This window comes from Chionomys nivalis, chromosome 4 (genome assembly GCF_950005125.1).
Source record: "Chionomys nivalis chromosome 4, mChiNiv1.1, whole genome shotgun sequence".
Classification (NCBI taxonomy): domain Eukaryota; kingdom Metazoa; phylum Chordata; class Mammalia; order Rodentia; family Cricetidae; genus Chionomys; species Chionomys nivalis.
In genome coordinates, this window is record NC_080089.1 from 72240688 (window position 1) to 72258173 (window position 17486).

Below are 17486 nucleotides of genomic sequence, written 5' to 3' on the forward strand. Positions count from 1 at the left end.
CTGGGGACAGCAAGACAATGCACCCGAGAGGACCTTCCCTCTGGAGAGATGCTCTAGGATCCAAAAGGACACACATGCATTTAAGGAACAGATCATAACCTGTGAGCAGCATAAACAAATGGTCTATATGACAGTAGGTAGCAACTTAGACAATGGTGGGGCATTGATAACCTTCCCCAATAATGCTTTGCCATTCATTCGTTATCAGCGTGACCATAAAAAGTTCTGAATGTGGGACCGGTAGCCTGGCTCTGTAGACAAGAGCCCTTACTGTTCTTGCAGAGGACCTGGGCTCATATTCCCAGAACCCAGATTGGTCAGCTCACAACTGCATGTATCTCCAGTTCCAGGGGATCTGATGCCCTCTCTGGCCCTTGTGGGCACTGCACACACAAGGTGCCCCTACATAACTTAGGCATGCACAGATACATGTAAAATAAAAACATCTTAAAATACAATGAAAATATTTAAAAATGCAAAAGTCTGAATGCCATGGCAATAATCTAAGGAGACAATTACTACAGTCAGCTTCACTGGAGGGAAACAATGACAACAGCTACACATTATTGAGAAACGTAAAAGTGTGCGGAGATTTTTGATGTAGGGCCGAAGAGAGTTCTCTTAACTCTTAGCTGCTTTTCTGAAGGACCCAGGTTTGATTCCCAGCACCCATGTGGCAGCTCACAACCATCTATAATTCCAGTTAGTTCCAGAGGATCCCACACCCTTTTCTGACCTCTACCCCAGGCACGCATGTAGTACACAGACATACATGCAGACAAAACACCCATACATAGAAGAGTAAATTCAAAAGATATTTTGACTTTAAAAAATCTTTTTTATAATGAATAGAACCATACTTTGACACAGGTGGACTGTACCTCACATGTCTCAAAGCACCAAGGCACAGTTAACTGGCTTCGCTGTGAACTTCGTCGCCTATCCACATCCCTAGACCATTATTGAATGGAGGGCTAGCTTTTCATCGTCTGCCCATTTTCTAAGAAACAATTCCCCAATTAAGTAGTAGTAACTATAGGATTTGAATAATTTATGTAGATGACAAAATTATGGATTTTGTGAATATTAGACATTTAATATCCTGTTGGTAAAAAAACAGTGCTTCTGATGTAGATTATCACTGAGTTAAACTTTTTAAAAAAAATACAGTGGTTAGCCGGGCGGTGGTGGCGCACGCCTTTAATCCCAGCTCTTGGGAGGCAGAGGCAGGCGGATCTCTGTGAGTTCTAGGCCATCCTGGTCTACAAGAGCTAGTTCCAGGACAGGCTCCAAAGCTACAGAGAAACCCTGTCTCAAAAAAACCAAAAAAAAAAAAAAAAATAGAGTGCTTTGGGATGAGGGGAAAATAAAAAAGATACATAAAAAAAATACAGTGCTTTAATTTTGACATACAAGACAAGATAATGCAAGGTTTTCTCCATCTACCTTTGCACAATCCTATACATATGATCACAGTTTTAGGAAATGAAATGACAATGAGTTTTGTAACTAATGTCTCTTCATGTACAAACTTGAGCAGTTGCGGAAGGCTAGGTACAGGGTGGGGGCCCATATTCTCAGGCTGTTATTTTTGTTAGAGTTAAGTTTCTCAGTGTTTAAAGATCTGGTTTTGTTTTTCTCGAAATTCTTTTGCATGCTGACTTTGAAGATTTATTTTGTTTTTAATTCTGTCTGTGTATGGGTATGTGCACATACATCTAGCACCCATGGAGGCCAGAGGAGGGCATCAGGTCCCCTTCTGGAGTGACAGGAAGTTGTGAGCAGCCTGTAGTGGCTACTGGAAGCTAAACGCTGGTCCCTGCAAGAGCAGTATGCATGCGTAATCTCTGAGCCATCTCTGGCCCCTTGAGTCCTGACTTTTTTGTTTGCTTGTTTGTTTGTTTGGATTTTTCGAGACAGGGTTTCACTGTAGCTTTTGGTTCCTGTCCTGGAACTAGCTCTTGTAGACCAGGCTGGCCTCGAACTCACAGAGATCCACCTGCCTCTGCCTCCCAAGTGCTGGGATTAAAAAGCTGGATCCACCCGCCCAGCTGAGTCTAGATTTTTGAGGAATTATCTACTTCATGTTATGTGTTCATCCCTGGCATTAGGCCCTGACTATGACTGAATGGGGCACAAAGGCCAGTACCCTCAGGACTTACGCTTCATTGTGGTAGTTGTGATTTGGTCATTGGTTACAATGGGCTATGCAGCTCTGTAAGTCCTTCATTGCTGATGGTTTCAATGGTTAGCTGTCTTTGTGAAGATGAAATGACCTCTCTAAATGAAGTCTAGGGATGTGACGTATAAGGTGATATTTCACTTTGTTTCTAAGCTGTTGCTTTAAAAAATACAGATGAGTTTGAAGTAGTTTACATTTACCAAACACCACAGTAAGAATATGAGAAAAATCGGTTGGTGCACACCTTTAATTCCAACATTTGGGAGGCACAGGCACGAGGATCTTTCTAAGTTTGAGATGGTCTAAAGAATGAGTTCCAGGACAGCCAGGGCTACACAGAGAAACCTGTCTAGAAAAACAAAGATAAAAAACAAGAAAGAAAGAAAAAAACCACTGGAGACAGAGACAGGAGGATCTCTGTGAGTTCCAGGACACCCAGGCCTACATATTGAGACCCTATCTTAATAAATAAATAAATAAACAAATAAATAAATAAATAAGAAAGGAGAAAAGGAAAGAAAAGCCCCACATTTATTTCAGCCGTGAGTCATGGACAAGCTGTAATCATAGCTGGTGAATATCTTCACAGGTTTGAATTAATTTTCATACTAATTCCATATCTGTCTCTACAAAATACTAAGTCAAAATTTATAAAATGTATATAGATGCTTTTGGTGATGTATTCGGCCCAGCAGTGGTAGCACACGCCTTTAACCAGCACTCAGGAGGCAGAGGCAGGCGGATCTCTGAATTCGAGGCCAGCCTGGTCTACAGAGCGAGTTCTAGGAAGTCAGTGCTACACAGAGAAACCCTGTCTCGAAAAGCCAAAGAAAGAAAGAAAAAAGTGATGAATTATGAGCATGGCTCAGAGATTTTGTCTTATTTACCCAAAGATGCCTGCTACACAGATTGACATGGATTTTCTTAGGATGAAGCGCTCCCGACTTTAAAAATATGCCAGAGATGAAGAAGTGCGGGTAGAGGTGTGTTTTCTGGTATAACCCTTTGCTTCACTGAGAGGCCTCCTTATCCTGCCCCCACCCCTCACTTTACTTCTTTAAGCTCACTGTTAACACCGTGGCTCGTGCAACAAGGTCAGGTTACTGATGAGGCTTTAAAGCATCAGTTCCGGGGCTGGATAGCTAAGTGGTTAAGAGCATTTGCTGCTCTAGAGGACCCAGCTCCTGCTCCCAGCACCCTCACTAGCTCCAAAGCGTCTGTAACTCCAGGCACAGGGGATCTGATACCCTCTTCTGGCCACCGAGGGTAGTGCATGTGTGTGATTTGAAACTGGATCCTCTGGAAGACCAGCCACTGATCTTAACCCCTGAGCCACCGTTCCAGCCCTGTGTGTGGATTTTGAAACATGGAGCACACACAGAGAAATAATAATGATAAACCTTTAAAAAAAAAAAGCATTTGCTCTTTTCTGGGAGGTTTCCTTGCTTTTTCACGAGAGGGTTTCTGGTCCACATGCTTCGGAGATCCCCGGATATGCAAATACTGAAGCAACTTAGCTTATCAAAGAGAATAAACTTGTCTTCAAATAGAGCGCTCAGGATAAATTTGTGATCAGTGTCTTCCTCTGGGGTGGAACATTACTGCTCCTGTGGTCCTTGTTCCCGCGATTGGAAGGTTACATACATACAGGAAATGAGGTTTTCCTCCTTTGTAAGTAAGTAGCATATAATTTAGATGACAGTCGGGTTTTGAGTTTTGCTTTCTTTTGTTTTTCAGACATCCAACTCTGCCTAATGATAGAACTCTTAGTAATACTGGTCACCGTGCAATCTGCTTGATATCATCCTAAAAAAGTACCAAACATCCTGTCTAACAGTCTTTCAAACTTACTTGAACAAATTAGCATGCCAGTATTTCTCCCGTCCTCGGGCTGGTAGAACACGAAGCCGATGAGCAAGCGACCGTTTTAAAGGGGTCTTCTAAAATGTGTAGAACTTCTTTTTTGTAATGTAGAGAGGTTTTGTGTGCATGTACATTTGTGCTGTCTTAGGCTTTTCTAATTCAAAAAGTTGAAAATCAACCAGACTCACAGCTCATTTGTAAATAATAGTTGGAAAGTTGATATGAGATAGTTAGATTCCTAGGGACCTCATGAAGGCTCATGATCATGTCTGTGTAAGAGAGAGAAACTGTGATCTTCTGTCCTTCCTTTGTGGTTAGGGAAGGCGATGTTTACTGGCATGGGTGATTCTTAGTTGCCCTCTTAGCATCTGCTGTAGAAGCAGGTTTGTCTTTTTCCCTCTAGGATGTTCCAACTTCTCCGCCTTTGCTCCGATCAGAAGTTGCTTTGTGAGTTGGGGATGTGGCTCCGTTAGTAGAGTACTTGCCTAGCATTCATGAAACCCAGGTCCCATCCCCAGAACCACACAAAAACAGGACGCCGTGGTACCCACCTGAAATCCCAGCTCTTGGGAGGTGGAGGCAGGAGGAGCAGAAACTCAAGGTCATCCTCAGCTACGCATACCCAGTTTGAGGCTAGCCTGGGCTACATAAGACTATCTTGAAAGAAAGAAATGACTTCATTGTGTGGTGTTGGGTGACTAGATTTTAAGAGAAGAGCATTTCCTCCTGAGATATGGAGAACGTGACGTTACATTTCCTTTTGCGAAGAGTCTTCAGAATATAACATCTAACATTTCAGACTGGCTCAGTCCCAGGCATATTTTTTGCAAATCAGCTACCCCTGTCTTTGAACTACTTCCTCCAGAAAAGTCTGGATCTTCACAGCTTTCCTGAGCCCAGGGGTTCCCTTCTCATCCCCAGATTTCAACAACTTCCTCTTCCTGTCTTCTCCACTTACTCAGGAGAACAGTGTAAAATCATGTCTGCATTTACTGATTCTTGGTAAATTCTGGGACAGGAGTTCGGAGGCGCTGGAGCACCGAGGCCAGAGCGAGCCTTCACATATCCCAGGGCAGATGGTCAAAGGGAGAGGGAAGAAGGTGGCCACGTATAAGCCAAAGCCTCAAGACATGGGACACTTGCCTGTGAGTAATGAGAAACTCAGTAAAAGCCGTGGGAGACCTCGCCTGTGTCCTGTTTGCCCACTAACATGTGACTCGCAGTTATTATCAACATGTCTCTAAGTACATGTATGTACCTCTTGTTCTGTGGTGAGTGGTATTGCTTGTTAGTTACATGTTATCTTTTATAAAAAGAGTCCTGCTTCTTATCATGATGTATGTGACTTGAACAATTGTTTCATATTAAAGCTATCTTCCCTGTGTACTGTTGACATATGCCCCTTTTTGGGATATCAGCCCAGTACCTTTATACAAACTCAAGTGTGTTCCACATTGGTGACATGTATTTTGCAGTAGGTTGTCCTTTTGTTCTTAGTGTGTGTCTTAAGTCATACATACACCAGTGCTGTGGCCTGTGGCAAAATGACTGTAATTCAAATTGGAAAAATAAAAGTTTCCAGACTTTGTCCAACCTTTATTCCTATGGCAAAGGAAATTACTATGTAATTCTAATTATTTCATATGCTGGTATGTTTTAATCTACTCTGTGAAGTAAGAGAAACATCAGTGCTTATGGGTGAATTAGTAAAGGCTCTGAAGTCTTCGAGGCGTGGGAGGAGTAAACTGTGTTAGCAGCTCACGGCATTCATAATACAATAAATACATCTTGAAGTATTCACCTGTCCAGCGTGGTAGCGTAAATTCCTAATCCTAGTGTTCAGAACCTCAGCCTGGAGACTCTGGAGTTGGATACGACCCTCGGCTATGTAGCAAGACTGTATGGAGAGAAGAGAGTCCATCCGCCTACAGACGTGATTCCTGAGGCATTCTCTTAGCGGACACCCGCTGATGGCGCACAGCTAACAGCAATACTCACTGCACCATAACCGAAATATGGCAACAGTCACCAATCTTTATTAATTAAGAATTTACTGAGGTAATCAAGACTGTTATTAAAATAATAAGACTCCTCTCAGCCAGGCGGTGGTGGTGCACACCTTTAATCCCAACACTCGGTGGGCACAGAGGACAGGCAGATCTCTGTGAGTTCAAGGACAGTCTGGTCTACAGAGTGGGTTCCAGGACAGCCAGGACTGTTTCACAGAGAAACCCTGTCTCCAAAAACTGAAAAAAACAAAACCCTCTAATTTGCTTAAATTTTGTGACCATGAACGGAACATGGTTGTTATTTAGTTTGTATCTATCTGATGGCAGGATCTGATAATGAAAGTCATAATCATGATTTAAAATATTGAACCAGGAAAGCACATTTTCATTTTTTATTTTCAAGGTACTTATTTAAAAACACTAGCTTAAAAACATTCTTTGTTGGGACTGGAGAGATGACTCAGATCATGAGAATGCTTGCTGCTCTTTCAGGGGACTCCAGGTCAGTTCCCAGCACTGAAGTCAGCAAGCTCATGACCTCAACTCCAGTTCCAGGGGATCCGAAACCCTCTTCAGGCCTCTGCAGACATCTGCACACACACACAAAGACACATAACATAAATAAATGCATATTTTTAAGTAAGTCTTTATCATTAAAATTGGTACCCAAAGAGGTTGTAGTAAATAAAAAATATTTGGACATTGCAAAGTTGCATATTTGAAATAATATGCTTAAAGTAAAAACAAATGCTGATGTCTACTTAAGTTGTATATCTTTCTAAAATATTCCAGTTTAGACTTTATCAACCAGAATTGCTTGAGTTGAAAGGATTTCCTGACCCAGTAAATATTTTTCCAAGTGAGTGTGTATGTATGCTCATGTTTCTGAGGCTGCATCAGAGCTCAGTATGCCGGTCATGGTATAGTGTGCATTTTTATTGTTTATAGGATGGTACAGCAAGAACTCTCTCCAGTCTTAAAGACTCCACATGGTGTCATGATTCCATTCTATTTGACATGAATGACCATACCTTTTTGGTATAGAATAGATTCCATTCTATTTGACGTCAGGCCTATTGTGTGTGTGTGTTAAAAAGTTTAGTACCACATCTTAAGAGTATATTTTTGTCTGATATTTGACAAATAGTCTAAATTTTTTAGAGTTGAGTTTATTTCTGTTTAAATCATAGAGTTTTAAGGCAGTACTATGAATGAATAAAGTGTGCGGGGCCAGGCGTGGTGGCACACACCTTTTCTCTCAGCAATGGGGAACAGGCAGGAGGATCTCAGCAAATCTGAGGCCAGCCTGGTCTTCACAGTGAGTTATAGGCCAGACAAGGGCGCAAGGTGAGACCCAGACTCCAAATAACAATATAATCATAATAATAACAACAACAACAACAAAATCATAAAGTAACTAATAGATCATCCCAAATTATTATCTTAGCATAGTTTACACATGAGTTACACTTTTCAAAGGAATTGAAACTTCTGGTCAGGTACACACACACACACACACACACACACACACACATCCCCAAAGAACAGATGTGGAGTCGATGGTTAATAAATCTGTGCAACTTTATGCGGGGCCATGGTGGTGCATACCTTTAATCCCAGCACTCGGGAGGCAGAGACAGGCAGATTTCTGAGAGTTCGAAGCCAGCCTGCTCTACAGAGGGAGTTCCAGGACACAGAGAGACACTGTCTCAAAAAATAGAAACAAATAAACAAAATCTGTGCAACTTTAACATTGTAAGCAGTGCAGAAAGATACAACTAAATACTCACCTTGTAGGGAAGCCACCATGATCAAGAAAATGGTTTGGGCTGGGCAGTGGTGGCGCACACCTTTAATCCCAGCACTTGGGAGGCAGAGGCAGGCGATCTCTGTGAGTTCGAGACCAGCCTGGTCTACAAGAGCTGGTTCCAGGACAGGATCCAAAGCTACAGAGAAAGACTATCTCAAAAAAAAAAAAAAAAAAAAAAAAAAAAAAAAAAAAAAAAAAAGAAGAAGAAAGAAAGAAAGAAAGAAAGAAAGAAAGAAAGAAAGAAAGGAAAAGAAAATGGTTTGGGGTGGAGGTATGGTGGTGGGGTGGGGAGGAGCTAGAGAGAGGGGCACTGGCTGCTCTTCCAAAGGTTGGAGTTCAAGTCCCAGCACCCATAAAGCAACATATCACTTCTCCAGTTCCAGAGGATCTGATGCCCTCTTCTGGCCTCTCTGGGCATTGCGGGGAACATGGTACATAGACATACAGGCAAAACACCCAAACACATAAAATACATAAGAAACTACTTGGTGGGCATGGTGACATACACTTTTAATCCTAGACCTTGAAAGCTGAGGAAAAGGCATGCAGATCTCTGTGAGTTTAAGGCCAGCCTGGTCTAGGGCTACAAAAGATGTCATATCTTTCGTTGTAAAAATTTAAAATTTGGCATTGGTGAGTAGGATGTGGAGTCACATAAATTATAATCTCAGCATAGGGAGGGTAAGAAGTTGAAACTGGAGGACTGAGTTGAAGGCCAGCCTGAGCTACATAATGAGAGAAGCGGGGAGGGAAAGAGAGGGATCTCAACAGATCAGTAGCCTGCGCTATATAGCGCGTTCTAGGTCAGCCTAAGTTACATGGTGATACCTTGTCTTCAAAATGAATGAATGAATAGTATTTTCCTTTGAGAATCTTTCTTCTATATATTTTGTTTATCTGTTACATGTGTAGAGGACAGAGAACAATTTGACAAAGTTAGTTCTCTCCTTCTACCATGTGGGCCCTGGGTCTTGAACTCAGGTTGTCAGGCTTGGCAGCAAGCTCCTTTACCTGGGCCCTTAAGAATTTTTTGACTTTCTTTTTTCAATCATCCATTTAGTGTATAGCAATAATTTACTTGTTTCTATCCATATATAATATTCTGTGTTGTATATATGCTTGAGAAACATTTGGATGCTTTCCAGGTTTAAAATTTTAGATTTGTCTATTTTATGTGTTTGAGTGTTTTGCCTGGAGTATGTCTGTGCATTTGCATGCAGTGCCCTGAGAGGCCAGAAGAGGGCGTCAGATCTCCTGGAACTTGAGCAACAGACAGTCGTGAGCTGCCTTGTGGATGCTGGGAACTGAGCCTGGGTCTGCAGAGCAGCGAGTGCTCCTAACTTGTGAACGGTCTCTCCGGCCCTTCATGAAAACATTTTTCACATAAGGATCTTATGCTTTGTCTCAGAGAAGATTGGGCTGCAGAGAGTTATAGTCTTTCTTAGATAACGTCAGTTTAAGCCAGGTTGGAATGTTGTGGCACACACCTTTAACACCAGCACTTGGGAGGCAGAGGCAGGTGAATGTCTGAGTTCAAGGTCAGCCTGGAGTCTCCTGCCTCGGCCACCGCACTGATAATGCCCAGCAAATGAGATCAAACCAAAGGTCCTGAGTCTAAAAGTGCATGGGTGTCACCATGCACACATCCCAGCTCTGTTGATCCAAATCCCTCTGAATTCTAAAGCCCCAAGCGTTTTCCTTTTCAGTGCTGGGAATCCTAAGGAAAGCCCAGTCTCTCCCAGGGAGCCACACCTGTGGTTCTTTTCTCCTTTAACAAAAATTCACTTTGAAATTATTATTATTTAATTAATCTGTTTAAGTGTGAGTGCAGTGCCCTCGCAAGCCAGAAGAGGGCATCCGACTGGAGCTAAAGGCGCTTGTGAGCAGCTCAACACGAGAGCCGGGAACCGAACTCGGACCCTCTCAAGGGCAGTTCATTCGCAGCGCAGTCTCTTGATCCCCGAACCATCTCATCTCCGTCTCAAGGACGTGTCCTGCTCTACTTCTTCCTCATTCTCTCAGGCTAAGAGGCAGCTAGGATCCAGATGCTCCAGACCCAGGAATGATCAGACCGCAGGAGGAGCACAGGGAAGCTTGGAGCCCCACTGGACCCACGACCCGGAAGTACCTGGGAGGGCCGAAGGGCCGGAAGTGATGGCAGCCCTGCGAACCCTGCTCTCCTAGCAACCAAACCGGCTTCTTAGCTGCGCAAGGTGGCTCCCGCGTCCCTGGCCCCGCCATGCCGGTGCGGGTGAGCGAGTTCAGCTGGCAGCAGACGCCCGCCGCGGTCTTCCTGTCGCTGCCTCTGCGCGGCGTGTGCGTGCGCGACGCCGATGTGTTCTGCGGGGAAAGTTACCTGAAGGTGGGCGGGGCGGAGGCTGCGGTTGCCCCGCGCCTCTTGCTGGGGCTGCCTTGAGGAAGCACTGCACTGTGTTCTTTGAATTTACTTTTTTTTTGTTGCTGTTGCTTTTCGAGATAGGATCTCTGTGTAGCCCTGACTGTCCTGGAACTCGTTCTGTAGCCCAGGCTGGCCTCGAACTCACTGCGCTCTGTCTGCCTCTGCCTCCCTAGTGCTGGGATTAGAGGCTTGTGCCACCACCGCCTGGCTACATTTCCATGTTTCATTAAATTTTAATTAACATCTTTACTTTTACTTTTTTGTGGTGCTAATGATCAAATTCAGACGCCCATGTATGCTGCACATTTCCAGCTGCTGTGTGTATATACGTATATGAATGTTTGCGTCCATGTGCGCACCAGGTGTGTGCAGTGCCTGCGAAGGCCAGAAGAGGGCGTCAGATCTCTTGGAATTGGAGTTACAGACGGTTATGAGCCAAAATGTGGGTGTGGAAACCAAACACCACTCTTATGCAAGAGCAGCGCATGTTCTTAACCACTGAGCCATCTCTCCCACCCCAATGGCTTATGGGGGGCGTGTCTTATTCTGTAGCACACACTGACTTCGAATTTTAAGCAGTCCTCTCTCAGATGTCCAAGTGCTGGGATTGGTAGGAAGCTCCACCCCCCTGGCTAGACCTCAATTTATTTATTTATTATTTATTTATTTATTTATTTATTTATTTATTTATTTTTGATTTTTCGAGACAGGGTTTCTCCGTAGTTTTTTTTTTTTTTTTTTTTGGTTCCTGTCCTGGAACTAGCTCTTGTAGACCAGGCTGGCCTCAAACTCACGGAGATCCGCCTGCCTCTGCCTCGCGAGTGCTGGGATTAAAGGCGTGCGCCACCACCGCCCGGCTAGACCTCAATTTAATGTGAGACAGGGTTTCACTTTAAAAAAAAAAAACTCTAAGCTGGCCTGACAGTGGTGGTGCACGCCTTTAATTCCAGCACTTGGGAGGCAGGGGCAGGCGAATCTCTGTGAGTTCCAGGCCAGCCTGCTCTATAAAAGTTAGTTCCAGAACAGGCTGCAAAGCTACACCAAGAAATCCTGTCTTGAAACAACAACAACAACAACAACAAAAAACCCCTCTAAGCTGTCTGGTGCTGATGCACGCCTTTAATCCCAGCTCTAGGGAAGCAGAGGCAGGTGGGTCTTTTTGAGTTTGAGGCCAGCCTGGTCTTCAGAGTGAGTTCCAGCCAAGGCTATACAGAAAAACTCTTTTTTGAAAAACAAACAAGCAAAACAAACCCACAACAAGAACAACAAGCAACCAATAAATAACTAGATAATAATTCTCGGGCTGGCGAGGTGGGTTAATGCACCACCACGAAGACGACAACCTCGGTTTTGTCCTCAGGAAGGGGAGAACCGACTTCTCACAATTCTCTGACGCCCTCGTGCCTGCCACGGAACTCATATACCCACACGCACTGCACACAGAAATCTCATTAAAGCAACAAGAAAGACAAATCTCTGTGGCGTCATCTACAGGCACATTCAGGTCAAAGATTACTTTCATTCATGCTTCATCATATACCCACGTTCACTTTGCTAACTTATGTTCCCTGGAATAATTCAGTGGGGTTTTCAGAAAACCACATACACATAGGGTCTGACGTAGCCCAGGATGGCCTCAAACTCACTTTGTAGCTGAGGATGACCTGGAAAGTCTGAGCTTCCTGCCTCTACCTCCTGAGTGCCCAGATTACAGGCATTCAACACCATGCTGGAACTGTATCCCCACTATAACATTATTTTTCCCGGAATAAATACAAAAATTTTTTTTCAAAATATTTATTTATTTATTATGTATACAATATTCTGTCTGCGTGTATGCCTGAAGGCCAGAAGAGGGCACCAGACCTCATTACAGATGGTTGTGAGCCACCATGTGGTTGCTGGGAATTGAACTCAGGACCTTTGGAAGAGCAGGCAATGCTCTTAACCTCTGAGCCATCTCTCCAGCCCCTAAATATAAAAATTTTAATGTGTGTTTATGTGTGTGTGTGTATTGTGTGTGATATGCTTGTCTGATCCCCTTGCGGTTCAGAAGAAGGTGTCAGATATCCTGGAACTGGAGGTACAGATGAATGTGAGTCCCCACTTGGGTGCTGCAAACAACCCAGGTTTTCTCAAGAACAAGTACTTTTAACCAGTGAACCATCTGTCCAACCCAGACCTATTTTTTTTTTTTTAATGGCAGCATCTTTAGTTTGTGTAGCTAACTTAATGCCTGCTTTCTCTCTTCTGAACAGGTCAACTTCCCTCCGTTTTTATTTGAGGTGTTTCTCTATGCTCCCATAGATGATGGGAATAGCAAGGCCAAGATTGGGAATGACATGATTCTCTTTACACTGTATAAAAAGGAGCCACTTATGTGGGAGACCCTTTCTATGCCGGGTGGTAAGTTTTTTAGTGAAAGTTGTTCACTTGAGCTGGGTGGGTTTCATGAGAGCTCAGTACATACCTGTAATCCAAGCACTGGGGAAGACGACATGACACCCTACTCAAAAATAAAAGGAAGTTTCTACTCTAGGCATTGCGGTAACCCAGGGCGGTGAATGCTTGCACTCTAAGCTCTTGTTTGTTTGTTTGTATTTTTCAAGACAAGGTTTCTCTGTGTATCTTTGGACCCTGTTCTGGAACTCATTCTGTAGACCAGGCTGGTCTCAAAGTCACAGAGATCCACCTGCCTCTGCCCCCGCCCCCCAGTGCTGGGTTTAAAGGTGTGTGCCAGCCCTGCCTGGCTGCTTTCTCAGCTCTTACGAGGTTGATGTAAGATGATCACAACTCTAAAACCACCCTGAGCCTTGTAAAAGATGCTGTCTCAAAATCATTCCCTTCTTAACAAATTGGATCTAAAGAAATCTTATCCTGGATCAGTATGATAAGTGCTTTTCACCTTAATAAAACAAATTAATCATAATCCTGATTTGTAATCAGGTTTAAGTAAAATGCTACAGGTCCCCAAGTGGCAGCAGTGGGCAGCAGGCCATGAGACCACAGCAGGCCACAAAACCAGCTAGGTTCCAGGCAGGAAGCCACATGGCAGGTGAGAGACCGAGATGGATAGGCACATCATGCATAGTGAAGTTGGATATTTTAGTGGGTTATGAAAGGGAAGGGGAGAAGGGGGAAGAGCAGAGAGAGAGAGAGAGGCAGAGAGAGAAAGAGAGAGAAACAGAGGGGGGAGGGGAGAAGTAGGGAGAAGGGAGAGACAGAAGCTGCCTGGGGGGGGAGGAGAGAGAGAGAGAGAGAGAGAGAGAGAGAGAGGGAGGGAGGGAGGGAGGGAGGGAGGGAGGGAGGAAGGAGGAGAAGGAGGAGGAAGGGACTCAGGCTGGAAGCTGAAGAGCAGCTTGCCTCCTTGGAGGGGGGGGGAGGGAGTGGGCGTGGCTTGTCTCTTAAAGGGACAGAACAGACCATTACATTCCCATCTCTTTTTTATAATAAAAAGGCAGGAGGCTAGACATAACAGGTTAAAGGAATTGGGGCAGCAGATTCTCAAGACTGCTTCCTGCTTATTTGTAGATGTCGTCTTGGGGGCAAACCTGAGAAAGCTGAATGCTGGTCACATCCTGGGGTAGCTAGTCTCTTTGTTCCTGTCCGGTGTTTGTGGTATGAAATGTCTGGTGTTTCTTATACCTGTTTAAGGTATTGACTGAATAGTAGACAAAGTTAAGTTTAGGAAAAAAATTTTTAGGACCAGGGAATTGAGAGGGGTGTATCTGACCTGTTTAAGGCAGATCCTTTAATTCACCTTCATCATCACACAAGACAGACCATTACACATACTTTCCCTTGTGTTGCAGTTGACAAAGAGACAATGCAGAGAATAAGAGAAAAATCTATTCTTCAAGCACAGGAGAAAGCAAAAGAGGCCACAGAAGCAAAAGCTACTGCCAAGCGGGAAGATCAGAGATACACACTAGGTGTGATGATGAAGGTGAGCTGCAGACCTCCAGGGGACTGCCTGAAGGAGATGATGATGCGCTGGGGAAAGATGATAAGTTCAGCCAGGTGTGGAGGTGCAGGCCACCCAGTTACTCAGATGGTGAACCAGGAGAATGAGAAGTCAAGCCTTTAACAGCTGTGATGGCATATGCCTTTAATACCAGCCATTGGGAGGCAGAGGCAGGCAGATCTCTGAGTTCAAGGCAATCCTGATCTACAGAGGGAGTTCCAAGACAGCCAAAGATACAGAGAAACTGAATCTTGAAAAAAAAAAAAACAAAAAGGAAGGAAGGAAGGAAAGAAGAAAAGAAAGCTTCAGAGAAACCCTATCTCGAAAAGCCAAAAGAAACCGGGCAGTGGTGACGCATGCCTTTAATCCCAGCACTTGGGAGGCAGAGGCAGGCGGATCTCTGTGAGTTCGAGACCAGCCTGGTCTACAAGAGCTAGTTCCAGGACAGGCTCCAAAACCACAGAGAAACCCTGTCTCGAAAAACCAAAAAAAAAAAAAAAAAAAAAAAGCCAGAAGAAGAAAGAAAGAAAGAAGGAAAAAAAGAAAGGAAGGAGGGAAGGAAGGAAGGAAGGAAGGAAGAAAAAAAGAAAGAAAGAAAGAAAGAAAGAAAGAAAGAAAGAAAGAAAGAAAGAAAGAAAGGGGTGTACAGTTCAATGGTAAAGGACTTGGCTAGCAGGTTTGAGGCCCTGGGTTCAATCCCCAGCTACTCCCCTGCCCCCGCACACACACTCATTACACACATTAGTTGCGATCTCAGTCCTTTCTTGGTGTTTGGTTGTAGGACTTTGCTGGAGACCTGCTTCAGCTAGGGTTTCAGGTCCCAAAGAGGACGTGTGGACTCTGGAGGCAGGGGTGGGGTGGGGCACACAATCTGAGGGTGAATCAGGATGACTGCCTGCAGCTTTTTACTGAGAAAAAATTCTATCTTTTATACTACACAGTTGCATCTTGGATTAAATTGGAGACAGGGGCATGTGAGCTGGGGTGTGGTTTGAGATCAGGAGTTGAGAAATCTAGCATTGACCTTGACACTAGTCACCAGTCATAGGTTCTTTTCTTTTAAGATTTATGTATTTATTACATACAGTGTTCTGTCTGCAGGTCAGGAGAGCACCAGATCTCATTACAGGTGGCTGTGAGCCACCATGTGGTTGCTGGGAATTGAACTCAGGACCTCTGGAAGAGCTGTCAGTGCTCTTAACTGTTCAGCCATTTCTCCAGCCCACAGTGATATGTTAATGAAGGGTCACGGGATCCTCTTGCTTTATCAAGAATGACCACTTTATCAAGCATAAACTTTCCTAGAGTTCCCAAGGGAATGGAGACCTTTATCCAAATGCCTGACCTTGAGAAAAGGACTTCTTCTGGGGAGCAGACAGTATATTATAATTTCTTAGTCTTTTTTAAATACATTTTTTTTTTTTTTTTTTGGTTTTTCGAGACAGGGTTTCTCTGTGGCTTTGGAGCCTGTCCTGGAACTAGCTCTGTAGACCAGGCTGGTCTCGAACTCACAGAGATCTGCCTGCCTCTGCCTCCCGAGTGCTGGGATTAAAGGCGTGCGCCACCACTGCCCGGCTTTTAAATACATTTTTATTGATATTTATTGAGCTCTACATTTTTCTCTGCTCCCCTCCCTGCTTCTCCCCTCCCCCACTTCAATCCTCTCCCAAGGTCCCATGCTCCCAATTTACTCAGAAGATCTTGTCTTTTTCTATTTTCTACTTCCCATGTAAATTAGATCTATGTAAGTCTCTCTTAGTGTCTGCATTGTCGTCTATGTTCTCTGGGATTGTGGTTTGTAGGCTGATTTTTCTTTGCTTTATGTTTAAAAACCACCTATGAGTGAGTACATGTGATAATTGTCTTTATGTGTTTGGGTTACCTCACTCAAAATAATGTTTTCTACCTCTTCCTGCACAATTCAAGTTGTCATTTTTTCTGCTGTGTAGTACTCCATTGTGTAAATGTACCACATTTTCCTTATCCATTCTTCGGTTGAGGGGCATTTAGGTTGTTTCCAGGTTCTGGCTATGGCAAACAAACCTGCTTTGAACATATTTGAGCACATGTCCTTGTGGCACGATTGAACATCTTTTGGATATATACCCAAAAGTGGTATTATTGGTTTCTTGAGGAAGGTTGTTTCCTAATTTTCTGAGAAATTATCACACTGACATTCAAAGGGGTTGTACCAGCTTGCATTCCCACCAGCAATGCAGAAGTGTTCCCTTTTCCCCACAACCTCTCCAGCATAAGTTGTCATCAGTGTTTTTGATCTTGGCCATTCTTACAGGTGTAAGATGGAATCTCAGAGTTGTTTTGATTTGCATTTCTCTGATGTCTAAGGATGTTGAACATTTCCTTAAGTGTCTTTCAGCCATTTTAGATTCCTCTGTTGAGAGTTCTTTGTTTAGGTCTGTACTCCATTTTTTTTATTGAATTATGTGATCTTTTGGTGTCCAATTTCTTGATTTCTTTGTATATTTTGGAGATCAGACCTCTGTCTGATGTGGGGTTAGTGAAGATATTTTTCCATTCTGTAGGCTGTCATTTTGTCTTGTTGACCGTGTCCTTTGCTTTACAGAAGCTTTTCAGTTTCAGGAGGTCCCATTTATTAATTGTTTCTCTCAGTGTCTGTGCTGCTGGGGTTATATTTGGGAAGTGGTTCCCTGTGCCAATGCTTTCAAGTGTACTTCCCACTTTCTCTTCTATAAGGTTCAGTGTGGCTGGCTTTATGTTGAGGTCTTTGATCCATTTGGACTTGAGTTTTGTGCATGGTGATAGATATGGGTCTATTTTCATTCTTCTACATGTTGATATCCAGTTATGCCAGCACCACTTTTTAAATATGCTTTCTTTTTTCCATTTGATATTTTTTGCTTCCTTGTCAAAAATCAGGAGTTTGAAGATGTGTGGATTGATATCCGGGTGTTCTATTCGGTTCCATTTTCCCTCCTGTCTGTTTTTATGCCAATACCAGGCTGTTTTCAGTACTGTAGCTCTGTAGTAGAGTTTGAAGTCAGGGATTGTGATTCCTCCAGAAGTTCTTTTATCGTACAGGATTGTTCTGGCTATCCTGGGTTTTTTGCTTTTCCATATGAAGTTGAGTAACATTTTTTCGAGGTCTTTGAAGTATTTTGCTGGGATTTTGATGGGCATTACGTTGAATCTTGGTCTTACTATATGGGCCTGTTCCCCTCATAATGTTCCCAAAAGGGAAGTCCTGATGTCTTACTCTTTTCCCATTATACCATACCATC

The 17486-nt window shown here is 43.6% G+C and overlaps 1 protein-coding gene across 3 annotated transcripts in view; it reads left to right on the forward strand.

Moving 5' to 3' along the window:
• The first annotated feature begins 1251 nt into the window (after positions 1 to 1251).
• Positions 1252 to 17486, forward strand: part of Dnaaf4 (dynein axonemal assembly factor 4) — a 32858-nt gene continuing 16623 nt past the window's right edge. For 2 of the 3 annotated variants that reach the window (XM_057767101.1, XM_057767104.1), the window contains exons 1-3: positions 10041 to 10226; positions 12521 to 12668; positions 14075 to 14208. In XM_057767101.1, the coding sequence (XP_057623084.1) occupies positions 10104 to 10226; positions 12521 to 12668; positions 14075 to 14208 (405 nt within the window). In that variant the 5' untranslated portion in view covers positions 10041 to 10103. Of the gene's footprint in view, positions 5191 to 10040; positions 10227 to 12520; positions 12669 to 14074; positions 14209 to 17486 lie in introns of those variants that run through there. The other variant, XM_057767103.1, reaches the window with a different exon arrangement.